The 27,344-nt window shown below is 46.6% G+C and overlaps 1 protein-coding gene across 1 annotated transcript; it reads right to left on the bottom strand.

Annotated features, from left to right (window-relative positions):
* ATP6V0A4 (ATPase H+ transporting V0 subunit a4) lies at window positions 1–25,924 on the bottom strand. Its single transcript, XM_010410429.4, has 21 exons — window positions 25,805–25,924; window positions 23,723–23,934; window positions 23,154–23,232; window positions 22,233–22,327; window positions 21,067–21,192; window positions 20,601–20,695; window positions 19,732–19,858; window positions 19,082–19,164; window positions 14,285–14,378; window positions 13,498–13,710; window positions 13,064–13,214; window positions 12,178–12,317; window positions 11,772–11,929; window positions 11,232–11,325; window positions 8,682–8,800; window positions 7,509–7,725; window positions 5,795–5,902; window positions 3,765–3,899; window positions 2,684–2,801; window positions 1,441–1,612; window positions 1–380 (listed from the first exon to the last, which is right to left on the bottom strand). The coding sequence occupies exons 2-21, from the start codon at window positions 23,837–23,839 to the stop codon at window positions 287–289; spliced, it is 2,535 nt and encodes an 844-aa protein (XP_010408731.2). The 5' UTR covers window positions 23,840–23,934; window positions 25,805–25,924; the 3' UTR covers window positions 1–286.
* Window positions 25,925–27,344: the final 1,420 nt, after the last annotated feature.

Below are 27,344 nucleotides of genomic sequence, written 5' to 3'. Positions count from 1 at the left end.
TTTTCACCCAAGCAGCAGGCAGCTGACCCCATCAAATGCTGACCACCAGGTACTTGGCAAAGACATCAGTGGAGACAAAGCCAAGGGTCCAGCCAGTCCTGCTGATAGAGGTCAGCTCTCAGCTGATACAGCAGTGTGGAGTGTAGCTAGGACATTTTCATCTACAGCTGCTCTTGTTTCAAGAGCCACGTCCCATTCTCTTTCATCCCACGTACCCTACTCTTTGGGTGAGCCACCACAAGGAAACAGAGCCTGGTCTGAGGAGGGAAGCAGTGATGCACTGGCTTCACTCTTCTGCGGTGCCATTGATGATGTGCTTGAAGGAGAACGGAGAAAATTTGTACCCGGCTCCCACGTAGAACTTGTTCTGAAATTCCACCCTTGGGAGGAGCAGAGAGAGGCATCAGTGCTGCCTGTAGGCAGGACCTACAGCCAGCCAAGAGGCTGAAACATGGCACCCATGGGAAAAGGGGGGCCACAAGATGGGGGACTCTGAGCTCAGAGCACAGGCTGTTTATGGGAGCAGCAGTGAGACATAGGCAGCCCAGGGAGCAACCTGGCACACATCAGCTCTGACTTTCTATCAAGCCAGACTGGAAATGCTCATCACAAGGCCAATCAGCAGAACCTTGCCTGGTAACCTGCTTCTAGAAGCTCTGAGAGCTGGGGTAACCACCTGCTGGTTGCACACTGGTGGGAGACAAACACCTCCTCCTCCCTGCACAATAACAAGCGCCTCACCATGGTTTGCCTTGGCAGTGTTTAGGGTTTGTGGTGGGACATTATGTGGTGAAAAAGACCACAGCTTGGGGCTCAGGTAGGATGCTGAGTTAGGGTGGCAGTGAAGGGTGTTTTGTCACCTTGGTCTTGCTCACATGCTGATGTGTCTGTACTGCTGTCCTTGTCTGGACTGATGACCAGTTAAGGCAGACATGGGCTACCTTGGAACAGGTTTGCCACAAAGCCTAAGCAGCCTGAACTTGACTTGGGCTGACAACACAAGCACTGACCCAGGTTTTCATCAGGTTTGCACCCCAGCTGAAGTCTTGCTGCCCTAGGCAGCGGTCTTCTTAGATCCCTGGCTGGGATACACAGCCAGTGGAGTGGCTGTGCTGCCTTTGGGCCTGGTAACTCAGGTCAAGGTGGCCTCAGTGGCTCTGCGTGTTTACCAGGACAGAACTGCAGGTTGCCATTTGCCTCACATGCTCACAGCCACCACAGGTGCAGGAGGATACGCTGGTTGCTCCAGGAAGCAGGTGAGAGCAGGGACCTCTGAGCTCCCCTTGGAAGAGTCTCCCTCACTTCATTTGCCAAAGGCAACTGATGTTGCAATGCACTGGCACAGCACGTCTAACACTCGCTGATGGCCCCCCTTTTTCCACAGCCTGTTTCCTCCCAAAGACTGCTCTGGGAAAAGCTCCAGAGGACTGCCCCACATACCAGTGCAGACGCAAGGCGTGCAGGAAGGCTGAGAGCCCCTCCATGACCAGCAGGATGGCTACTGTCAGCACTGCAAACGCTGCGAAGATGATGAAGATGGCAATGAGACCTGCCCAGCCGCTGCTGCTGAGCCCGTTGTGCATCACCATGGTCCAAAGGACCTCTGACAGCTCTGCAGAAGGAAAGAAAAGGAAAATAGTGCTGAGCAGCAGCTATGGACTAGGGACAGGCACAGCATGCAGTCTGCCAGCTCACCATTTTTCCCAGTTTGTAAGGCTGCAAAGGACTATGGTGGTTCTCCAGGCAGAATACATAGGACCGCCCCTAGCTAAGCTTTTTAGTTGTTTGTTTTGTTTTATTTTATTTAGGTATCTGTCCTCCATGTAAAGCTAATGTGTATCAGCTTCCACTCAACTCCTACTAAGCTCATTTGTGTGCCAGGAAGTACAGCTCACCCCTGTCAATCCATGGCACACCACACCACAGCCCCCCGCTCCCCCCCTTGTCTGTTTTCCTTTTTTTGTGTGCTCAGTTCTTTAGGGCAGGTGCAACTCCTAGCCATAGGCATTACAGCAACATTAATAAAAAACATTTCAGAAAAACTAGAGACATTGAGAATCTAAGTTCCAGCCTGAGGCAATTTCCAGTATTTGAGCATCTGTTTTTATCACAAATCAAGACAAAAGACATTGAAATGCTGTACATTTCTCATGGAATGTGATGTTCCACTGAATGTTTCTAGGAAAAAACTCAGCGAAAATGACAAACTCCAGAAGCTCTTGAGCCAGACCTTTTCTTTCTTGTTTGCTGAACAAAATAAAAATAAGTGTTTCAAGTAATTTCGGCATTCATTTGCGTGCCCCAAGGCTACAGCAAGTGCCTCTTGGGAAAAGCAGCTGTGGCTCCCATACTGCCTTTACCTCCATGGGCTGGACTACACAAGTGGGCTGCACCTCCCACGTACCACACACCATGAGGACTGTTCCAGAGGGGTGGCTACAGAGCAGCACAGGAAAGGGGCCCCAGCCAGTGAATGCAGTCAGAGTGGCCAGGGATCACCTCTGAAAAATGAGATGCCCACCATGAAACACTTGGAGTGATCTAACCTGAAGCAAAACATCCTGACATACAAGTGTCCACAAATAGAAACTTGGATTTCATGAAGAAATTTGCAGGAATAGTCAAACACCAGCAGAAGCCGTGACCAGCGTGGTGAGGAGACTGAAGGTGGACAATCACTCACGTGCGTGGGCCAAGCTCAGTGCCCAGAGCCGCAGGTAGGAGGCTGTGTTGGAGATGCAGCCAAGGCAGTATTCAATGGTGTGGATAGCTTGGTGGACAAATATGTCTCCAAAATTGAACTGAAACAATGTAAAACCAAGTAAGATTTATTAGTTCTCACTTCAGGGCTTCCTGGTTAACAGAGCAACACTGCACCCTAGGCTCTTCATACTCCTTGCTATGTCCTGAGCAACAAAAAGGTATTTCCCAGGAAAAGAGACTGCTCTGAAAAGTGTCAATTCTGTATGATCTTCCCATACATTCTCTCTTGAGAAATACATTTCCAGTGAAAACCAAATGTTTGGGGAACAGCTCATGTTCCACTCATGCGATTTCAAATCCTTAAATGTCAAGCCAGTTGCTGCCAATCTGTGATTTCTTATAGAGATAGAAATTCTTATGTAAAAGAGGGGCTTTCAGACTATCTGCCTGTGGGCATACACATTTTGGGAGATATCACTGAATAAGTGTATCTCATAATAATGAATAAGCAAATCTGTGAAGATCCCCTGTGGCTGTGAACAGCCAGCCTTATCCACACTCAATATTGTTGATACTCCCAACTGCTACAAATATTTTTGTCACTTTTTCCTCTGTTGCTTCATACTGTAGAAGCTCTTGACAATATCTGCCAAAGGAAGGATTGTCTCCCTAGTCAACACTTCTGGCTGCCAACTTCTAAATGCTCCTTTGCAATTTAGAGGAAGGAAAACTCAGCGACTCCTTGAAAAGGGTTGACCTTCTCTGGGTGCAATGTGGAAGTGAAACAACCACCCCCGAGGAAACAAAAGCTTGAGGTTTGTAAAAGCTTGAGGTTTACAAGAATGCCTGCCACCACCAGGCAAAACCAAAGGAAAAATTTAGAGGAATGAATTCATTGAAAGTTCAGACCCTATTCTGTCTGGAAACACAAACTGTTGCTACAGTGTGTGTTGATATCTTGTTAGAAAGAAGGGCTGGCAACTCTGCAAGAGTCTTCTGCTTGACTTTGTGTTTTCTACTATTGTGTCTGTATGAACAATTTTCTGTCCAAATTTTCTTACCTCTTCATCATCACCCTCATGTCCTTCATGGCCACCACTGTGGTCTCCCTGGGAAGCTTTCTTGGAGTGATTGGTCTCTGGGACATCTACCTCATTTTCATCTCCAGAGTTTCCTGAGATGGCTTGAGAATGGATCTTTCGGAAACAAAATGCAGTATGTTTGGTTGACACCAAAATGAAGAAGTCCATGGCACAGAACTCCCTCAATAACCTCATGGTGGCTAACACGTGAAGGATTCTATCATGAACACGAAGACAGTTTCAAAAATAGTCGGACATCATGGACCACAGAAATTGAATATTTCCGCCAAGCAGCCAATAATACCCAGATATTTTCCATCCTAGAGCACTTTCCAGTGGTTCCAACTATTTTGTAGCTAGTTTCTAGTGTCACAATGTTTGTTTCCACCACGAGAAGATCCATCACTTTTAGCAAATGAGAAAACTGAGGTACATTAAAGCTGATGATCTCAATTAGATGCGTGCAAATCAAAGGAATTAGTGTCAAGTGAAAGAGCAACAAATCCTGAGAGGATCATGTGACTTGATGAAGGTCACACAATTCTTGGATACAGGCAGAAATAAAATTCAAAGCTCTTGATTCACTTTAAATTCACAAAAAACCTTGTAGCAACCTCTCTGCAATTATTATTTACAGGACTTTTCTAGAGACCTCAACAACCTGATCTAACAGTCCTATTATACAGCATAACCAAAGAGAGACCTTATGGCTTCTGTCAGGTTCTGCCCTGTCACCCTTTATAGCTTCCAGCAGGTTTCATGGGAAAGGTCTCCTGACAACCCTTTGTTTGCTATTGCAGCAGTAATGATTGTCACACTTGCTTTGTCTTTGCTTTACCTGAATGTCAGCCTGGAAAACAGACTTTGCTGCAAACATATAAATCTAGGGGAACGTAGGATGTGATCAGACAGCTAACATATGAAAATTAGGAACAGAAGTATGGGGGCACAATAGGAGGTGGGGAAAACCTGTCAGATGTTGCTGGCATAAAAGCAGGAGATGGAGTCAGCCATGTCAAGCCTCCATCCAAATCCCAGAAGAATGACAAAATAAGAAATTACAGTGCAGAGGCAGGGCTGCAAATGTCTCCCAGGGACCTGGCTTTCAGTTATAGGTCAGAAGTGACTGGGTTGGAAAAGGTCAAGCAGCAAAACCAGCATCTCTTTCTTCAGATGGAAACATCTGTGCCCTATTAAAGGTACTCCAGGCACTAACTCTGACTATAAAGAGAAGTAAATCTTGACTGACAAGTAAAGTCCTGTTAGCGTAATAAAGGAGACAATTAATGAACAACTGCAAAACTGCAGCTGCCGCAGTGTGTGTTGAGAAGCTGTGGGCAAACCACAGAGCCCATGGGAAGGAGGGCTCTGTTAATGTGAAGGCAATCACTTAGGGCAGAAAGAACTTCTAGAAAGCAGGCAACAGCTTTTAAATCAAGCCTCTCCTTCATGCACCATTACTCTCTGCAAGGCCAGGACTTTCACAGATGCCCCATTTCTACAGAGCAGCAAACTGGTGGTTAGTGGAGATTGTGGACTGACAACTGAGGTCTTCTCCCTGTTTTGGCTTTATCAGCACTTCAATCTTTCTGAATCTTCTTTGGTTTTGGATAAAACAGGTGGAAGAGCTTGGTGTCAGCTTAACAAATAGGTTATGTCCTTGCTAGTGAAGCTCCTGATTCCAGGGAAATGTTTCCTTCACTGGAGATACTCAGCTGTCTGGACACAAAGCTGAATAATGAGCTCTAGGGGACCCTGTTTAAGCAGGGAGTTTGGACCAGATGACCTCCAGTGATCCCTTCCAAATTTAGCCACTCTGTGATTCTAGTTTAGATGGTTCAGACATGTCCACACACGTCCTGTAGCGTGAAGCACACCTTGAAATTGTCAGAGAAAGCCTGAGACCAAAGAAAAGCAGAAATCGATCACTGCAAAGAGTTTTTGGGGTCTGTCACCTCAGCTTTGACTTTGCTGTTGTGAATCCCCCCTGACTGATCCACATCCCTTACCATGCGCTGCGCTTTCTGGTGGTTGGCTCGGAGGATGAAAGGTTTAATTAGGAGCATCCAGGGAACAGCAATCAGAGCAAATATGACCAAGAAACTCTGCACTTCTTTCTAAAAGACAAAGCAAAAAAACCCAAAAAGTTGCTTTACTTACCTTTAGCCAACTACATTTATGGTTAGAAACCTGAGTCCGTATAATGGTCATTTTTTAAATAGAACAAATACAACTCCCTATTTGGCTGCATATCCTCTGCTTGCAAGAACATGAAAATAAATGTATAGTGCTTAAGGCTCCAGAAAGTATGTTCAGCTAGAGATGGTTGGAGACCTGGAGATGAAAGGCTTTCATGGCTTTCATGCTGAAAAGGGTTAATTTAGCAAAATCCAGTGTTACTGACTTGAATCTGGCTGCTCAGTGTCCCAAGTGAATGTCCTAACTGTGTGTGAGTCAGTCAGTCTGCCTTGCTTTGATCAGTGTAAAAACGCTGCAGTAAGAGTCAAGTCAATCAACTCTTGCTCTGGATTTACTCTACATCCGCAATTCCAGATGGGAATAGAATCCCCATCACTTAGGCTTGGTAAAAACACTGTCCCCACAGTATAAGGTGTGTTCTTACATCGCAGTATGGCACCCCTATTGCTGTCCTGACATAACTGTCTCTACTTTCAGAAAACAGCAACAGCAAAACAAAGAAAACCTTAAACTACAACTTCTGCATCTTTTTAAAGCTGGCTCAGCTCTCTGACCACATTATGGCTGGTCTCATACAATATTTTCATTCAGACTGTCCAGGCAGATGGCACATTCTGTTCCTGGTGGGGCAGGCAGACAGGAATATGAGAAAAAAATTGCCACCTTGGGAAAGCTTCGGGTTGTTACAAAGCATAATGTTATCTAAAGACTTTTTGAAGGCTGGGAAGACTGTGTTTTTCCAAACTCCCCTGAATCCTTACCACAGTTACTTGGAGCTGATCAGTCACTAACTCTGACTCACCAGCTGTCCCTAAAGCTGAGCTCATGTTGGAGGGCCCAGAGTGTGCAACTGTATAGGTATGGGTGCACACATGTGGCTGGATGCAGCACTTGCTTGCAGATTCTTCACTGATGCTGCTGATGTAAAGTCAATTAAAGAAAAAACCAAATCCATGTTCTGAGAATATAAATAGAGATGACTTTAAAACAAGTTTTTTCTTAGCGGAGCTTTTGTTGCTTGCTTTTTATTTTTTTAAAGTGAACTCCCAAGAGGAGTTATTTCTGACAAAAAGCTCCCAGAAAATCCTCTAGCTACTTCTACTTTTTTTAGGTGAAAACAGAAAGTATTAAAGCTTTCCAAAGATGAAATAGGAACTTGTCAAGAAAGGGAGATGTCTCTAGCATCGTGACCAGACTGCAGGACAGCATGCCTGCAATATCCAGCTTTGCATCTCTAGTCCCACTTCTTTGATTTCCTCCCCCAACAGTATCTTCAACCGCATCATTATTCTTGTAAGAATGACACTACGAAAGAGATTTCCTCTGCATCAATGATTGATAGCTTCTCTCTCCTCCCTGTTGACAAGGCCAACACAAATACCAGAAGAATAAACTTTACTTCTGTGACTGACACTTGTGATTGAGCTTCTGAGACTGTTCCCCACATCTTTATGCCCACTCTCCACAACACCCACTGCAAATACAAAACTACAGGGGATTCAAGCTGCTTGGGGTGATCCATACCTGATGCAGATACAATGGAGCATTTGAACTGTCACTGTAATTGAACAGAAACATGTTGATGAAGTGGATGAGGATGCTCGGTGCTCTCTGGGATGAGTGGACATCAAAATGACACCATTTGAAAATAATCATGAAGACCAGGTAGCCAAAAAGAGAGATAATAAAAATCATCTCCGGAATGAACTGAAGGACAATGTTTATGTATTTCCTGAAGTAGCTGGAAAGAATCAGGAAAGATAACTGCAATTAATACACTAGATATTAATACAAGTTTGCACCCAAGTCTAGCAGTACTGTACACTACTTAGTCTTTGGAAAATAACCTAACAAATATACAACTATCACTAGCCAAGAAAGAAGTCCATAATTACAGGCTTTATCAATGAAAGCCACTGTTTAAATACAAAAGCTCTATTATACTGATTCTCTTCAGATTTTGTTCTTGACCTACCAGTATCTCAGCACCCCAAAAGATTATTACACTGAAATAAAATCAAATTTTCAAAAAACAGCTGATTCACAAAGTTAAGCATTATATGCTGAGGAAGGTCAGAACCAGGTGTAGCATCAAGTCTGTAGGGTCCTCTCTGTCCTCTGCAAACCCTTTCTGTCCTTGAAGATCACTACATGCATTCCAGCTTTGGAGAGTCTCTCAACATGATAGTGTCAGCCCTTCCGCTCTATCACCATTTTTTTATTTGTTGTCACAAAATATAGAGGCAGAGATACACGAACACACCCACAAATCCTGACCAAGGTCTGCTAAGCCAGGTAAAATGCACACGCACATGCTCTGCAAGATTTCAGTGTGCTTTGGTTTAGGCCAAAGAGCTTGTCTTTCAAGAGAAAAGTTGTCGATAGTGGGAGGTGCTGCATACTTTTAATTTAGTGTGCTTCAATATTTCTGCAGAATCGAGAATATAATGAAGTAAGTTAAAAACAGAGTTTACTGAAGAAAATATCTGCAATGTTATGGCTGCCCTTTGGACTTAGCACTGTATATCAACCATGGTGTAGCCAGTCAGTGTATGGGACATTTCTGCTCACACTGGGGAAAGGTCAAAGTTCAAATCATCAGTCCAAAATATGAGGCTTTCTCTGAATGGAAGACACCGGTTTAGTGACGAGGACTTGTGTGCTGCTGCAGCAACAGGCTTGGTGAAACAAACTTACATGTGGTTGAAGAGACTGAGTACCACCCCAAAAATCATGTGCACAATCCCTATGACAACCGACATCTTCATTTTGTAGGAGTTCAGGAAAGTCAGCTTGTTTGTTGCAACATTCCAGATCTTTGGGTAAAGGAACAGGGAGAGAGAGAGTGAAGAACAAGATTTTCAGGTGTTTGATCAATAACAGTTTTGTGCAAGTTGTTGTTTTGACACCATCAATTTACTCCTACCAGTTCTAGTAAGAGGGTAGCAAGGCACAGAAATCTAGATGTTCCTTTTATTACTTTTCCCTCTGACAAGGTATTCATCTAAAAGGTATAAAGTATTAGCCTGGTTTAACAGAAGAAATAACCGGGATTTTAAATGATCCAATGACTTTGCTTCAGTCCTCCAGAAATCACTGCAAAGGCTGGTAGCAGAACCTAGATCTTTTCTGTGTCATATCCTGTCCTTAGGCTGAGTCATCTTCTTTAACAAAAGTGGAAGGGCATCAGAAATCCCTCCTGCTGCAACCAAAATTAGTTCCACCCTCACCAGAGAAGTACTGAGCATTTTCAAACTTTTTGTTTGAACAGAAAAAACTCTTCACAGCTCTTTGGCCGTGGAGATCAGTTTATTGCCTGCCTCTCTGTATTAACTTTTTAGTAATGTTAGGACATACAACCCTTCTCAGTCCTGCCTTTTTTATGCTACAGAGCTTTGGGTTTGCTTCTCCTCTCTTCTCAAACTTCCTAGACCCCAAAGTCTTCTGTCCTCAGAGACAGTAAGTAGGTACCACTTTTCAGACACTAAGCATAGCACCTGAAGAGAAAGGAGGAAGACAGGATTATTTGGAGGGTGAAACATTAGCCTTTGCATCTTCTCTGGATACCAAAGAGACTGCCTAGCTTCTTCCTCTCAGGGTGACTCTTTTTTTCCAAGATACACCCCAGTCATCCCACCAGGATTTGCAAAATGCAGTGAGCCATCCATCCATCAGGACAGATGACATGGATAACCTCTTCAGAGAGGGCCACACAGAGGCTGGTGCTTCCAGTCCACCCCTTCCCTGCCAGCACTTGTTCAGCCATTCTTCCCTCCCAGCCAGGACTTTCACCCTCTTGAACAGGGAGAAGCCTGGTTGGAAGAGGTAGTCTAGGTCAGCCTAAATTAGAGAAGTGTCAGGGCAACATGCAGAAAACTCAGCTGCTTCTGACAGGATTTCCTGAACCAGACTGCCCACATCCTGGGCAGAGCTTTAGAGCTGGGTTTAAAAAAAACTGGTTATGAGGACCATGTCTTTGAGAATCAGGGGAAGACAGAGTTTCTTTGGATGACCAGTTGAAATGAGAGCCCATCCAGCAGCGATGGAGGTTACTTGACTAATACGAAGATTGAAACTGGAAAGCTTGATGTTAAAAACTACGTTTCAACACATGGTAATGACAGAACAACAAGAAAAAGGGAAATAGGACATAGAGAAGAAAATGTGGCTAAAAGTTAAATAATACTGGCATTTACTTCACATTCCATACCATAAGTAGACTGTATGAAATTTGGAAGTTTGCCTTCAAACTGGTGAGGTATCTCTGGAATGGGTTAAGTACTCAAGTAAGGAAACAGAGTCCAGTAGACAGGAGGTAGAAAAGAGACTGTAGCACAAGACCACTCTCCAGGAAAATCGAACTTCCTTCCTGCTTACCACTTTACTACTGCCTGTGCAGACCTGTCGGCAATATATTAATTGCTAATTGCTACAGAGAAGCATCAGAGGGACTGATGAGTGGGAGGAGCAGTGGTGGCTAATGAAGTTGTATATTGAGTAGCGTGGGACCTGAGCACGATGTAAACGGCATGGAGTAAGGGGTGGAATGTGCTGGTTTTGCCAGGGGTAGTTATTTTTCTTCACGGTGGATGGTATAGGGCTGTATTTTGTATTTGTACTAAACACAGGGTTGATAGTATAAAGATATTTTTGTTATTGCTGAGCAGGGCTTACACTGAGGCCTTTTCTGCTGGCTGGTGAGGAATTCGGGGGTGCCTGGGAGATTGGGAGGAGACACAGGTGGGACAGGTGACCCCAACTAGCCAAAGGGATAGTCCAGACCATGTGACATCATGCTCACTGTATAAAATGGGGAAAAGAAGGAGGAAGGAGGGATATTTGGAGTGATGGTGTTTGTCTTCCAAGTCACCATTATGTGTGAGGGGACCCTGCTCTCCTGAAGATGCCTGAACTCCTGCCTGCCCATGGGATGAGATTACTTAATTTCTTGTTTTGCTTTGCTTGTGTGCACAGCTTTTGCTTTCCCTGGTAAACTGTCTTTATCTCAACCCACAAGTTTTCCAGCTTTTACCCTTCCAATTCTCTCCCTGATCCCACTGGTGGGGGAGCGAGCGAGGGGCTGCGTGGGGCTTGGCTGCTGGCCACACAAACCATGTAAGGAACAGATAAAGAGCATGAAGTTGAAAAGCACAGCTTCAGGAGAGAGCACAGGGAGCTACTGATGTACCTGACATGTAGAAACAGGATTGAAATACAAATTATCTTAGAGCAATTTAATTTAATTACCGGATCTATTCCAAATGGATATGGATTTCCAGAGTAGACTCCTGGGACTGCTGGATCCAGCTGCAACACTGTATTGTCTAGAAGCACATCCTTACTACAAGAGAAAAGGGAAATGACCTTTGCAGCTTAATCTCTCCGTCGAAGCCCCTGGTATATTTATGTGAGGTGTGCTGAGGACTACCACAGGATATCTGTAGCTGACTCCAGCCTTTCTGTGACCTGTTATCCTGCACTTGTGTGCATGTAAATGGGCCCCACACAATGACAGCCTCCCTCACACTGATAATTCTCTAGGCATCGGTCCTGGACACCTGCAGATTTTTATGCACATCAGTGCCTGAACAAACAGGCGTGTTCCCAGGGACTCTACATTTCCATTTCAATAGTGAGTTCATCTGTGTGTGTCAGACAAAACCTCTGATTCATTCATGACCGCATCCACAGCAGGGAGTCCTTCCCTTCCCCACACAGGCAGTCTCTCTGTCCAAGCCTACATGCTCCATTTGGTGTTTTTACATCATTCCTACATTTAGCACTTACTTCCAAGTGTTATTTTTAAACATGGGGATGATATGCCAGGAAGAGCCAAAGAAGTTGAACGATTTGGAGAAGCAGTCATTGTAGATGAAGCCAGTGTACATGGAGAATATGCCCATGAGCAGGATCAGGTAGCGCCCGCTGAAAAAGGTGTTCCAGATCTGCAGGGGGAGAAGGCAGTGCCAGTGACCAAAGTACCTGCAGGTCCATCAGTTGGTGGGCCTCAACCAACAGTAGACTTGATTGGCCCTCTGTGTATAAGTAGGCAGAACTGCCAAATCTCTGCCTCGCAGGTATCTTTGAATGATCTCCCCTCAGCCTTTGGGAGGCTGCATGTCTCTCCTTTATCAAATGGGGCTGATGAGCCTTTCCCTATGCTGATAGGCTGCACCAGCTCCCTGGAACTCACCTCATTAGTGCTTTTCTGGGCCAGAAGGCTCTTCTCATTAATGACCATCCAGAGAGCGAAGCCCAGCATGACAGCGCCATGGCCACAGTCCCCAAACATCACCGCAAACAGGAAGGGGAAAGTAATGATAGTGTAGGGAGCTGCAGGAGGGAAAGGTCGAGAAGTTCAGCTCCCCCTAAACAAAAACGCCTCATCAGAGAAGCAGTCTGCCCCAACAGGCCATTCCTTATAGGTACTGCCCTTAAAGGCCTCCTCAATCCCTCCCTTACACACCAGGCAGTCACATCTAGTGCAGAACAAGCTTTACCATCACAAAGACTGTTCAGTTGTACCTTCCTTGCAGTTTTATCCTTTGTTTCTTGTCTCGCCATAATAAACACATGTGTAAATAGCTGCATTCTGTTTTGCAACAGAAAAAATGTGTTTGAAGTTTACTACCATATTTCTCAACCTGCTCAGCCTCAACAATCTGAGTTAATCTGGCCCTTTCCCACGGGCCCCCATTTCTAGGTTTCAATTAATTCTCAGTGGTCTCTCTGAGATCCTCTACCACCGTTTCACACTTTTATCAGGTCCTTTAGGACTTCTTTGCCTCTACACAGTGAGCTCAACTTCCATTTCCCTTATGAGCTTAGTTCTCTTCCTCAGAACTGCTACCTCACCATTTGTTCCCCGTCTTGTATTTGTGTAGTTCATTATTTCCATCACAATCATTCACTGAAGACCAATAGCCAAATTCTTTGCCTGAGAAAATCCATGCCCATACACCAATCAGTTCCGACACAGTTCAGATTTCTCAGTCAGCACTGGGTACATCTAGTGAGAGAGCTCAAAGGCTTCACTTAGGCTCATGCAAACCAGATGCACATAGCTGAGCATTTCTCACCTGGGTTCATCTCTCTGTAGTTGCCCACACCGTATGCATCCACGATGTTCTGAAACCCAGCTGTGAACTTGTTGGTCCTATTGAAGGTGGGTGGTGCCATCCTGGTGTGTATGGCAGTGAGGATGGGGGCAATCGTGGAGCCACTGCGCTCCTGCAAACCCAGTGACAAGGACAGGCACAGAGTGGATAGGAGAGAAGAATTGGCCCCACGATACCACTTCTGGCTCGTGGGTCTGTCACAAACCTGCTAAGATTTAATGCTGATCTTAAGCTCCCTCAAAAGATGGAACACCAAACAACCATGAAACAACCTGGACTTGAAACAGCAAAGGGAGTCCCACATTAAGATAACAGACAAGTCTGAACATAAGCTCAACATATAAACAATTCAGTGTGGGTGAGAGCTTCAAGGACCCAAAATGCTGCTCTCTTACCATTCCTTGATGGAGAGCTCTTTTTATCCGGTCAGCATCAGCCACTGGGAACCAGATCTCTGCAATGACACACTGCTGGGTGACGTCGATGTTACAGCAATTCAGGATGTGGTAGATGGCCTTGATTTTCTTCACCTTGATGCCCCAGGACCACAAGTTGGCTGCTGCCTCGTGCAGCAGGCGTTGGCGGTGGGACTCGGTTTGTGTTATCACCTGTAAGCACAACACAGGGCAACACTTGATAGGGAAGCACAGGGGGCACTCAGTAGTTAATTGGGGAGGGCAGATGGAAGAGGGTTGATGAAAAGGAACTATTTGTATGAATGTGTGGGTTATCCTGGGGAGCAGCACGTGCAGGTGTGGACACAGGATCACTCGACACCAGGTGCACAGTGCTGCTCACCAAGGACTCTCCCTGCATGGTCCTGAGTCACTGCAAGTGTAGAGGAGACCACTGGAAGTTACTGAGCTGTGGCATTGGCTCCCTACCCAGTTGCTTACAGACTGGCCACATCTCACCATGTGCTCCCAAGCTGCCATTTCCTGCAGGCAGCTCTGTGCCACGAACTTGGGGCATATCATCCCCATGAGAAGAGCTACAGCTCATGGTCTTGGGACCTCCATGCATCATGTGGCCACCACAGTGCTGCTGTATAACAATGGAGATAATGAGATAATGTGTCAGGAGGATAACCTGTGTGGTCTGCCACACTGTTTCAGACAGGACCAATATCTGGGCAGGTCCCACTTGCAGGGTTGAGTCCTCAGTAAAACCACTGCCACTTACTGTGTTTAAATCCTCAATCCTTGTGTTGACTCCGTCAAGCATTTCTCGGCGCTCGGTGGCAGACTCTGGGCAGGGATAGACTGTGGCACGAAATCTAGCCTCAGTAAGAGAGAATTGACAAACACCAGTTATTTGACTGAGTTTTCTTCCTCCCTACTCTTCTCAGCTCAAAGGCAGGCAAACTGGACTTCATTCCTGAGCCAGTAGTATGCCCAGTATACTCTTCTCACATACTATAAAGTTGCACTTGATCTCGTGGAAAGGTGCAAATAGGTACATTTATCCCTTGACGAGAATAAGGATCCCTTCACCTCTTCTAGATGAAAAACCCTCCTTGTCTTAGCTCATACACAGTACCTGATGTCTTACAGTGGTCAGCACTAACACGTAGGCACGTCCCTTCTATCCACAAGCTGTTTGAACTGCGATGAGACTCAACAAAAACCCACCCTGGCGAAGGCAGCCTCTCACTAACACAGTAGCCAACAGATGTCCCTCTTGCACTGAGGCTGGAAAAATACCGTGTCCCTGTATCTGCACTACCCTCCTGCAGGCACTGGGAGAAGGCATCGGCTGAGCTACTGCTGCACTGCAAGCAAACGCCCTTTGTGCGAGGAGGCTGCATAAGTAAATAAGCCTGTAAAAACAAACAAACAAGCAAGCAAGCAAACAAAGAAAAGGACTGTATTTCCAGGATAAAATAGGAGAACGGCTGTATGCTTCTGGTCCACCTGTTTGGCTAGACACCTTGGGGAAAAGGGAAGGATGGGTGAAGGGTTTTAAACATCTGAGAGCAATATCTGTTACGTCAGCTTAGATAAATCAGTATAAATGCTTTTGTAAGTGTACCCTCAAGGTTCTGTTTGGGACATTCAGCAGGTTTATTTAGTGTGGTATAAGAAGGACTAATGTGGGATTCTAACATGTGAGTAAAGGTCTTAGCTCCAAGCAGGTACTGCTTCAGCTATAGCATGGAACTCGACCTTCTCTAGTACAGCTGCAGGTCACCCTGGTGTGAAGGTGCTTCCACCAGCGCAGCACACTGCAGTGTTGTACAGGCACAGTATGATCCCAGTACAGACCATTAGAAATGAGTTGCATGTCTCTCTGAGAAGCGTGCAGCTACCTGTCCTGACTGCAAAGCAAGTCCCAGGGTATCTTCATGCACGACAGCAGGCACAAGGAGTTCCCCCTGGGACCTCACAGGCCACAGGGTGCACTGCTGCTGCTCTCCACCTGCAAGCCTGAACTGAGCTGAGATTCTGTAGTAACTAAAACAGCAGAGATCCCTCCTTTTTTTTCCTGCTTGGCTTGTTCAGTGATATCTAGTGCATGTGCCACCCCTGCCACTTTGATACTGCCCATCAGATCTGCAGGAAGAGATCTGTCCTCTTTGCAGAGCGGAGATCTCCTGGCCCTGACCTAAGGCAACACATTTCCACCATCCTGCCATGGATACACTGAGTTAGCGTTGCTAAAGGGCTGTCTTTCCGCACGTGAGATGAATTAAAAGATGATGTAACAGGGTCAGAGGGGTCTATCCCTCCTTAAGAGACAAAAACGTGCAGGCTCTGTGTACAGATAAGCATCATACTCTGGCTTTGTCTGAGCGCAGGATATTTCACCACCTGCTCTACAAAATCAGTTCCAGCACACATACAAGTGAGGACAGTTGCAAATTGAACAAAACATGCTGCAGTTTCCTAGAGATCAGCCCAGAGCTGTGTGTAATGACAGCATGTGCTCTTCAGCTAAACTTCCCTTTCCAGAACTGAATTTCTCCTCACTCAACACCTGGTGTTCATTTCCAAAGGTTATTCACCCTACCTAATTATTTCCATCTTCTTATTCTTCACAGCTCTTAGTTCATCTTTAATAAGGATTTTTAATCAAACTTGAAAGCTCATTCCTCCATGCTGTACAGTTCCCCCATTCCCAATAACGTTATTGCAGCAGTGCTGCTTTGATCTTTTAACAGCCATTTTGCATACTGAGTATCAGCTTTGCCCTAATGGCACAGACATCTCTGAAAGCTCCAGGAGAATTCAGCAGGGAATCCTTACATTGATAAACCCAGTTTAGTATTCACATTAGTACTGAGGCAGCCGCAAGAAAAGGAGGAAGAAAAAAATTCTTACATTTTCCTCCTTCCTGCTCCCTCTACACCTTTCACTAATAAATTTGTGCATGGACTTAATGCTCATGAAATTGGCAGACTAATGTTACCAATTAGAGTCAAGCAGGGACTACAAGCGTAACCTGAGGCACACAGCTCTGCAAACAAATCTTAGCCTGCCTTGCAGGAGGCTGGCTTAGACCAGTCCCATGATTTTTGCAGGATATTTACTTGTCATGAATGATGACTTAGTGCTAAGCAGAAATGTCCTGCTGGGGCTGCATTGACACTGCCATCTGCTTTAGGTATAGTCAACCCTGCCTTAAAGGTGGACCAGGCTAAAATGTCTTGGCCTGGGTACCAGGGACGGCTGATGGCCCACAGAGCACAAAAGGAGTGTCAGGGGATGAATACATTTAGAAACCTGCCACTCAGTAAAATGTCCGTGTATATGTGCACATTGGCAACCAAAACATTTGAAAGGAAGAAGGAACATAAGGGATGACTTCATTAGCACTGCAAAGGGTGTCCTGTGGATTTGTCTTTGGTAGGGGTATTTTCCTTCAGTTACAAGGGCCTGAGAGAAACCAGTCTAAGTTCCTTTAAGGGAACCTACCACCACATCTGCAACACTGGCTCCTAGAAACTTTGCATGTCACAACCTCCCTGCAGGGATCTGCTCACATTTCCAGCACTGCCTGATGCCTTGCTGCAGAGGGTTGTGCCTATGGTTTGGGTGATTTCGGTGTCAATCAACAATGAATATGTTGACAGGCATTGTACTGTGTATTCTTTTACTCCCAATCCCAGAAAAAAAGTCTTGGGCTTTTGACTGCAGGGAATTTTAAATGCTGCAGGGGAAAAAAAAATTTACATCTAAATGAAGAACTTTCAGCACTCTGTGGGCAACCCCATTCAGCTCTAAATGTATGGCCTGGCAACTTGCAAGGCCATCAGCACAGGGGAAAATCCAGTGGGAAGCATTCAGCACCAGCAACTCCCCATAAAAAAGGGGAGAAGGGTTCTGAACAGCATCTAAAAAGCAGGCAAAGAAATGAGACTTAAGAAGGACATGGGCCTGCTGAAGCAAGTTCAAAGGAGAAGAATGAAGATGATCAGAGGGATGAAGCACCTCTGCTATGAGGAAAGGCTGAGAAAATTGGGGTTGTTCAGGCTGGAGAAGCAAAGGCTCCAGGGAGACCTTACCACAACCTTCCAATACCTAAAGAGGCCTACAAGAAAGCTGGAGAGGGACTTTTTACAAGAGCATATAGTGATAGGACAGAGGGGGGATGGCTTTAAAGTGAAAGAGGGTATGTTTAGGTTGAATATTAGGAAGAAATTCTTTACTGTGAGGGTGGTGAGGCACTGGCACCAGTTGCCACAGAGAAGTTGTGGACACCCCATCCTTGGCAGTGTTCAAGGCCAGGCTGGATGGGGCCTTGAGCAACCCCGTCTAATGGAAAGTGTCCCTGCCCATGGCAGGGGAGTTGGAATGAAATTATCTTTAAGGTCCCTTCCAACCCAAACCATTCTATGATTCTATTATGTGCAGGAAATTGTAATCCAGGAAGAGAATGAGACTTGCTGAACACTCAAAGACCACTGGCAGCAGCAGACTGATCCTGCACAGTGGCTATGGCAGAACTCACTGCATGTCTGAGGTTCACGATCAGAAATCAGTGACTGAGAGCTAGGAGTCTTCCCTCAGCTGTCCATGACTGCTTTATAGACAGATGCCCACCTCAGGAGGGCTGAATTGCTCTCTGGATGGGCATTGCCCTCCACTGCCCTTAGAAGGTATCCTGGAGGGCCCCATCTCCAGTGCAGGAATTGCTCACAGACCCCAGGGTTCTGTCACTTCTTGGGACTGAAGTCACTCATGCCAGCTGGATGAAAGATCTACCCGCTTTTATTATGATTAAAGGCAGGATGTAAGGAAAGATCTGCCCTGAGCATGGATGTCAGAGAAGAGCAATTGCTCACCCTCTCCCTGCGGCTCTTGGCGGGCCCTGCCTGGCTGAGGGGCTACACCTGAAATGGGTTTGGTGGCAGCAGACAGATCCTCTCATCAAATCTGATTTACACTGCAACAAAGCTCATCGGTCATCAGTGTTATGAAAGAGTAACAAAATATTCAACCTGAATTATCTTTTCAAGATGCTTAACAGGGTGGAAACAAGTCAGGTTGTATGAAGCGTTCATTTCTCTCCTGGGCTCTGTCTCTGATTACACAGATATTGCTCAAAGGCCTTGGGAAAGGATTGAATAAACTACAGCATCAACTTTTTATGAAGAAGTGCAGGAAGGCTTGAGAGCAAGTTGAGGATTACCATGTTCCCAGTCTTCAAGTTAGGGCCCCTGATTTTCAGGGGAAGAGTGCTGAGTATTTTTTAAACAAAAGTCCCTTGTAGATGTTCCAAGTGAAAAACCTAGCAACTGAAGCTCTCAAGAGCTGTGTGTCACTTTGGAAAACGTAGGATCTCGAGTTCCACGTGACAAGGTGATGGATGTCTTTCATGATTAGGAGCAGCAGAGCCGAGGAGCAGAAGAGAGGTTGGTTGCAGAGCTGACAGCTAGAGAGCTGGAGATCTGATCTCTAGCTCCAAATTCAGCCAGCCTGGGCTGCCAGTAACCATCTCTACGGGAGTCACTGTGGCTTTGCCACAGGCCTGCCTTACCCATCACAAATCTTCTTGATTTTTTGTTTAAGCTGCTCTCCTTGATAGAAGATAATGAACACGTTCTTCTTCACCTCTTCTCTCTGCAACACACAATTCAAGCAGAATTTAACACACCCAGAGTCCAGTGCAGAAAAGTCAGTGGGTTGTTTTTATCCCCCAGCCCCAGTTTCCCATCAGCAGTGTTTTCCCCAGATGCTCTTTCAGAAAACAGGCATGGGCAGCAGCTCTGGGTTATGTGGGAGGGAGCAAGGTGGAGCAGAGGGGACAGAGTTCCACTGGGGCACAGGGCTCCAGAGGCACCCCAGAGACACCAAGGGGAATCAACCCTCCATGGCTAATTCTGGGTGGGGGCAGCCACAGTCCACTTTCATGGTGGTCCCTGTAATACAGCTGCCCTGGGAGGCCCCACATGCATCTTGACAGCCGGGAGAAGGAAACCACCTCAATAGTGGCAAAAGGGGAAAGCAGTGTCAAAGAATCTTCTCCCATCCTCCAACTTTCCCACCTTTCCCCTAGAGGCTGCCCTCAGACACCGAGCTCTGGAGAGGCAGCCAGTGCTGCAGCATGGTCCAGGGCACCAGCTTTGTGTCTGCAGGTCACAAGCATCCACACAGGGCAGAGGAAAGCAAAACCAGGTTGGTACCTACCGTCACAGGGTCCTCCATGGGGGTGTCCATTTCCGTGTACCTCAGGTAGATGTTCCCCCTGCAGGCTCGCCACAGTAAACGCTCAAAGGGGATCATCCTTTCCCTCTTTATTACCCCTGCTGTGAATCTGAGCAGAGTTACAGGATAAATAAATTACGAGCCCATTCTAGGCCTTTTAGGACCTGCAGGACACATGATTTCACAATCCCTTGTTTTCTGGTCTGTGCTAGCCAAGGCTCTGCTGCTGCAGCAGACACTTCTAGGAAAAACTTCCCTGCTCAAGCCTGGCTTTTATCTCAATCTACTGACTTTATCCTAGTGTTCTCTCTTTAAAAAAAACTTTCCTAGATCAACAGGTGAAGGAGAAGAGACAATTCTGGCTAGAAATGGAGGAATGGAGAGATGCTTAAAGTCACACAAACAGAGAGTGCCTGAATGGCAGAGGCTGGAGGTAGAAATATTGAAGTGGTGGTTTATCTTTACTCTCCTGTTTTCCTTTTCTGAGAAACATCAGACTGCAGCCCAATGCAATACCATGGCTGTTTCTGTGGTTAGACATCCATCCATGAGGACCAGGCTGGTAGCCAGATGCCTGAGTCCAGAAGTCATGGGTGAGATGCCTTAAGACAGCAATTTTCAGTCAATACCTACTAAGGGATCACTGGAATTGGTGGCCTGGAAGTAGAAGTCCATTTGTCCTACTGACCCATAACCTGACCATAGTTTTGATGATAACTTCTGAGGACAGTCACTCTCTCATCTTCATGGAACACCCTCTGCTAAGAAGCTGAAGGATGCTGTGCCAGTGTCACAGCAATGCAGCACAGGTGGGAAGCATGGCCAAGCTGGAGGCCATCACCAATACACACCCCAGCTTGGCAGCTGCAGCTGCAGGAGTGCTTCTCAGCTCCAGCAGTCCAGATGTGTCTTCACTGAAGAAATCATCTGGCAGATTGGTTTCTGCCTGGAAAACATTAATTTTAAAAAACACTCTTCAGCATTGCCAGTTTGAAAACTATTTTCCCATTTTTCTCCTAATATTTTTTCCCCAAAGGTAGCTTTCCACAGAGATTTAGACCAAAGGAAAAACAAGAAAAGTAACTATATCTTAGGAATGGAAAAGCATAAATGCTATTTTCAAAGAGATCTGGGAGCCCAATTTTTGAGCCCCACTGACTCACGGAGCAATCCGGGCTCCAAAATGAGTGAGGTGTTTTTGCAAACCTCATAATGGCTTGTGGTAAAGACCTCTAAAAGCAACATGCACCAAATGAAAGTACAAGTATTTTTAAGAGCCTTCCACATCTCTTTTGGAAGAGTCAAGAGGCCTCTCACCTCAAAGAAGTCCTGGGTTTTCTTCAGCAGATGTTTGAGCTCCGTCAGCTCAAGGAAGTTCTGTTTCAGTGTTTGCTGGTTCTGGTTGGCTTCCAGCAGCTCGGCTTCAAGTTTCTCCAGCACTGTCTGTTCAGGGTCCAAGCACATCCAGAAAAACTCTGAAGCACATATTGGCCCTTTCCCAAGCTGATACCAAATCTCAAACAACAGTTTTCATTTTTTTCAAGGGAGAATAGAGAAATATTCAATGAACACTTCAAAAAACACTTTTTGTTAGAAGATACTCATCAATGCATCATTTTTTTTTCCATTGCAAACATTCCCTGCTGGCTGTGTTGTCCTCTTCTGGCACTGGAGATCTGATGCCCCTGACTCAAGCACAGGCAGGTAAGGTGGGTGTGTGCTGTTGGCGTCTCAGCCTGTCTGGGCATCTCTGTTCCTTGCAGACATCTCAGACCCCAGGCTGACTGGCTGTTAGTTTACTGACTACAAAAGCTACCTACAACATGGCCATTAGCTTAGGTTCATTAGCTATAGGCCAAAACTTAGGTGATGATGTGGGGCCAGGAACACACCAGGAAACCAAATTGCTTGTGAAGCTGAAGCCCTTGGAAAGCTTGATTTTCCTTTCTAGTCACCTACATACACAGCATTTTAAAATTACCCTGTCAGTAAACTTAGCTTCCAGCTGGGCTAGAATAAAGCATCCCTTGCACATCCAAGGGCAAGGCCCAAGTGTTTGTGTCAGGTCCCAGTATCACAACCGTGCTCCCAGCAGGACAGACAGTCCTGGTTTTTCATGCAGTGAAGTTGGTTCTCTTCAGCTCTCCTGGTAAAACACCAAACCCCTTCTAATTCTCTCCTATAGGATGATGGGGGCATTCTATGAGAGTGATACTTTTAATATAATACGTTAATATGTGGGACCAGAGGAATGTTTCACAGGGGATGGTAAAAAGCCTGGGATCCTTTAGGAACCTGTAGCAGGACTAGCCTCAAGCTAAGTGCTGAGGCAGCAGCTCGAGGAGCACCTCCTCAGGCAGGGAGGGTTGTGCCAGCCTCAGGCACCAGATCCTTCCTTGCAGGGGAGGGCTCTGTTGAGCACATTACACAGACAACCTGGTGCACAGCCCTTCTCTCTCCTGGCTCCACTCCAAATTCTGTACCTCCATATCAATCATTTCCCGAGGCAGGGGGGTCTCTGGGTACTTTTCTCCTTTGACTATCTCAACGTTATCTTCCATCTCATTTTCCAGAAAACCTGCAAGGAAAGGGCACAGAAGTCTCAGCACAGAATCACCCCTGCTGCATCATCCTGGTCACCAGCTTGTTGCTCAGCGAGGACTGAGGCCTCCCATGGCGGTGTGACAAGATTGAGTGATGTATGAGGGCCATCATCCCAGCACACACACACAGCCACCATGGAATGAACACCCCCAGCCTCCCTTCTCAGTGAAGAAGCTGTTTCTTTTGAAGCAACAGTACCCACTCCCAAGTGGGCTGCCCTCAGCCCTGGCACAAGTGGCCACCATGGCCCCCTTTATTTGGGGCAGTGAGTAAGGCATGCAGAAAGATCAGGTTCCACTGCTGTGCCCAACAATGGCAAGTGCTGCCACTGTGGCTCCAGCAGGCACCAGTGTTGTGGTGGGGAGAGTGCAGAGCTCCCAGGACACACATCCACAGGACAGTGGGAATCACGAGCTCTGCTGCTTGGATTTTAAGGACTTACCCGCAGACTGAAGCCCTTGGCCACAAGAAGTGTGTGCCAACAGCTGGTGTGCTGGTGTAAGGGTCAGGTTATCTGGATTAGCCTCCTGCCCAGCCCCAGATTTACCTTGTGATTTTATAAAAGCTAATTAACCTCCTTTCAGTTCAGTTAACCATTTTCAAAACAGGGGCAACAATTTATTGCCCATATGGGGTGAAGTGGTAATTAGCTGACGCATGGAAAACATTTCCAGGGACTCAGATGAAAACATCACCATTTTGCCACTAATTCTGCTCCCCAGTGTGAGAGCACTTAAAGAAATAAATCCCACACCACCAGTTGGCAGGAAGCCAATTGCATTTGACAAGCGTTTACTTACGAAGGATTCTCTCCAAGGATTCGCACCTTCTCACTTCATTCACAAACTTTCTCTGGAAGCTGTTGACATTCACATTCAGCTAAAAACAGGAGGGAAAACAAGCCTGGGGCTGAAGGCTGCATGCTGCTGCGCTCATTTTTAACACCAGCAGAGAACCAGAGTGCCTTTGGTGCGGATGGCAAACACCACGCTGTCTGAGAGGGTCCTACTGGCAGGGCAATACCGTGAGCTCCCTCGTGGCCAAGGACATGGTGGCCTTCCACACAACCTTGCTGTGACAGCAAGAGTCACAGAGGGGTCCTCAATGGAAACACCTGCTGTGTCCTGGTGATGCAAAGAACTGTTCTAAGGTTGTGCAGAGGGCGTGCAGAGCACCAGATGGGACTCAGGGATGGGTTGAGTCTCAGCATCATCTTTGGGTTTCAGACCAGCCTTGGGGAAGTCCCGCTCTCACCATGGACTTTTTGGCCTCCCTACAGGGGCATCTTTCCTAAGTGCTTTGAAGGAAGGACAAGCACACCCCGGGGCACATCTCTAACAGCTCAGCATGCCAGCCAGGGACTACTCACGTCTCTGAACTGGACCAGCCCCAGCTCCCCCAGCTCAGCCACGCAGCAGTAGGCAGCCTCCACCTGCAGGAAGAGCTGCTTCAGGCTCATCTCCTCACTCCGGAAGACGGAGGCCATCTCACCCGTTCTCCTCTGACCTGGAAGGCCCTGGCAGTCTCTGTGGCAGCAGCACGGTCTTCCTTGCCCAGGCAGGTGCAGGAAGGTGCCAAGCTCTGCAGGAACATTGGGGTCACCGAGTCAAAGTGCTGGAATATAACCCAGTGCTGCTCATCACATCCTCCAAAAGGATTTCTTCACCTTCTAAGATCCTCCTTGAACCCACAGGAGGCTTCATCCCACCAGAGCAGTGGTAGATGATATGGTATGTGTGTGCCACAGGGAAAGGGGGAAGTCACCGGTCTCCTCTGACAAGTGATGAGCAAATACCCTGCTCTGTTCTCTGCTGGACCTAAACACTTCAGACCACTGCACTCAGGCTCTTTATTTGGCTTTTGAGTGCTGTGATTGGAAAGGATTCGATTTCTCTTTGCCTTAAACACACAGACCCCCCCCCCCCCCCCCCCCCCCAAAAAAAAAAATCATTTCACCTTGCAATTAGACAAGAGAAAGAGGCCTGACTGGTTCTTTATCACTTCCATGGATAGTATGAACATTGCAAACCCATCTGGAGCGTGTTACATGGGCGTGGGGAGAAGAGCAGACTATTTTCTTTAAATTAAAACAACCTTTAAGAATTCAGAATAATTTTCTCCCCATAAAGGACTGTTTTCAAAATGAGATACATGAAATAACATGCGTTGCACAAAATTTCCTCTCATCTCTGTGCTTATTATTTACTTTGAATAACCTGAACATAGAAATTGTCTTTAGTTGTTCTCACACAAAATTAACTGATCAGCATGTACAAACACAGTAATTATCTTTTTCCAGAGAAAAACATGCAAGTGGATACACTTCTTGCATGCATTTAATTCTGTAGCAAGCCTATATTTTATAAATAGCAAAATAAAATCCCTTTATAACCTCACTTCTACTTGTTGACAAGGGTAGAAAGTTAATTGTCTTTAACCCCTTCTGTCTCTATGAACCTTGTCTTTCAGCATTTTTTTTATAAATTGTGGATTCTATGAATTCTCTTTATAACGTAGAAAAGGTTTATCTTAAATATAAGAGAAGCATTTCACAAAATAATAAAGGCTTGTTTAACAGGAGCATGATAGTCACAGGTCTGTGTTTGCTCAAATATCCTGGGAGGCTTCCTTCTCCTACTCTCTGTACCCATTCACTTGAGAATTTAAGATGCTGAAAATACAATGTATGATAGCTAACAGCTTGTTCAAAGAAAACATCATGTGCCAGCTTAAATGGATTGAGTAAGTATATGCATTTTGAATTTGGTTGGATATTTTTCAGCAAACTGTATTTTTCACAGGAAAAGGAGGCAAAAGGTGCAAGAGACTCTCACCATGCACGCAAAGAAAATCTGAGGTAAATCTGATTTTCAAAAAGTTTAAAAGATCATCAAAATGTCCAATCTTAATTTCTTTAGACTGAACAGTGTGAAGAAACTATAATCTAAAGCAGTTTGTATTTCTAAACCTGCAGTTAGCTTGCATTAAAAAAAAAAAAAAGCTAAGAATTTATAGAACAAAACTCAAAATATTTAGAAATATCTTAATTAAGCTGCTTCAAACCATTCAAAGCCAGGGTTCTACTTTTCCTTGGTAATCAGTCAGTGAAAACCCCAAAAGCTCACTTTCATTTTGATTTGGAATGAGAGGGATATCTACTGCAAGGAAGGCAGAGCTTTCACCCCTCAACCATTCCTACAGATGCAGGAGGCTTGCCCAAAAGCACCTGCTGGCCAGCAATGCCTCTGTCGAAATCACCTCCCCCCTTCCCTCCTCTCCCTCGTCCCCAGTTTTTGCTGTGGCAGGAAAGCAGCTAATTGAGAACTGCCTCACGCGTTCCCCCGCCGCTATTTCCATGGAAATGCATTAAAGCGGGCCGGCTTTGGGCAGGGCAGATCCCGGTGCCGCGAGGAGCTGGGCAGAAGGTGCAGGAGCTGTCACTGGGGGTTACCTGTCGGCCACCGCGCTCCTTTCCGCCAGCCCCTCTCCGCAGGGGAGGCGAGCTGTCCCCTGGCTCGCCCGCTGTCCGTCCGCAGGTGACAATGACAGCAGGGCTCTGCAGTGGCGCCGGGAGGGGAGGGCAGCCCTGGCCAAATGTCCCGTCCCGCACAGGGCACGGCAGACCTTTGCTTTTAAGGTCAGAACTGGTCTGGACCAGAGAAGGGAAACCTCTTCTGTCCCAGAACAGCCCCCGGGTGGACCGGGCCGGACCGAACGCTTTCTGGCTGGGTCGCCACCTCTGCGCCGGGGCTGTGCCAGGTGCCAGGCGTGTTGTGGCAGCACGCGGCTTGTTGGGACTGACAACAGATGGGAGAACCTGGCTGTCACCGCCCCGGCCACCCGAAGGGAGCGAGAGCCTTTGGGAGCCGCCGTGCGCGGAGCGCTATCAGCCCCTGGCACCTCATTCGCCCGCTCTGCGTGGAGGATCGGCCGCCAGGGAGCTGGAAAAAACTTCTGCGCTGTTTCTCGCTGGTTTTTCCTCGCCGAAAGCAGTCTGGGAAAGGACAGGGAAACAATGGGAGATTAATGATTTTCCTGCCGCGAGGGGACGGGCAGAGCGATAGAGCAAGGAGAGGGCTGGGAGAGCAGGGCTCTGTTAACCAGGGGCAGCGCTGACAGGGAACTTGATTCCCACCCTTTGACATAACAAATGCTGGGGAGGAAAAGGGGCTTCATAGACTTTCTGCCACTTCAGCTGCTAAAGCAAGGGCTCCAGAGAGAAATCTGGCCGGTCATAAAACCAATGGCTTATCTGCCACTGAGGTAGAGGAGGCAGGGTTTCACCCTGATGAAAAGTCTGGCTGGGACACTGCTAAATCTAGCACCCAGAAGAAAAATTTCCTCTCAAAAGAAGAACTAATGAAAATGCATGGCTATATCCAAATTGTAAAGTACCCCTAAATAAATGCTTTCTCAGACCTGTTCTTTTGGAGGTTCCCAGTAACCCCGGCCCAACGAGACAAAGGGTATAGTTAGTCCATGGGAGCACTGCCAAAAAATGAGCAATAGCAGAGGGTTTCCCAGCAGAGGGGTTTTCTATTCAAAGGGACAGAGTGGCCCCACTTTGCAAGGTTGGCTTTGGTGAGAGGGGTCCTGCTGCTTGCTCAAGTCCGGCTGTCTCGAGCTATGTGACCCAAAAAGGAGATACTAAAATTACAAGGAAATTTTGACAAGTGGGCCTAAAGCTTACATCTTGCTCAGCAAACCACACAGATGAACTGGCTGTAGGGCTCCCTGGGCTCCCACCCGCTTTGGCTGCTCTGTGCTTCTCCTGGACCAGCCACTGCCCATGGTCAGCTCTGCCTTCTCTATCAGTGCTACCACAGCAAGGGAGTAAAGGCTGATCAAAGTCAGCACCTTCTGCTGGGAAATTGGAAATTTCCTTGATGAGGCAGACGTGAAGTCACTGCCACTGACCATGTGAATGCCGTGCAGGGCTGTGGAGAAGCTGGGGTGGCAAAGGAAGGACTTTGCCTTCCAGCCCCTGCTGT

Source organism: Corvus cornix, chromosome 1A (assembly GCF_000738735.6).
Source record: "Corvus cornix cornix isolate S_Up_H32 chromosome 1A, ASM73873v5, whole genome shotgun sequence".
NCBI classification, from domain to species: Eukaryota; Metazoa; Chordata; class Aves; order Passeriformes; family Corvidae; genus Corvus; species Corvus cornix.
Note: the sequence above shows the minus strand (reverse complement) of the source record. Positions and strands in the feature narration are given on the sequence as shown.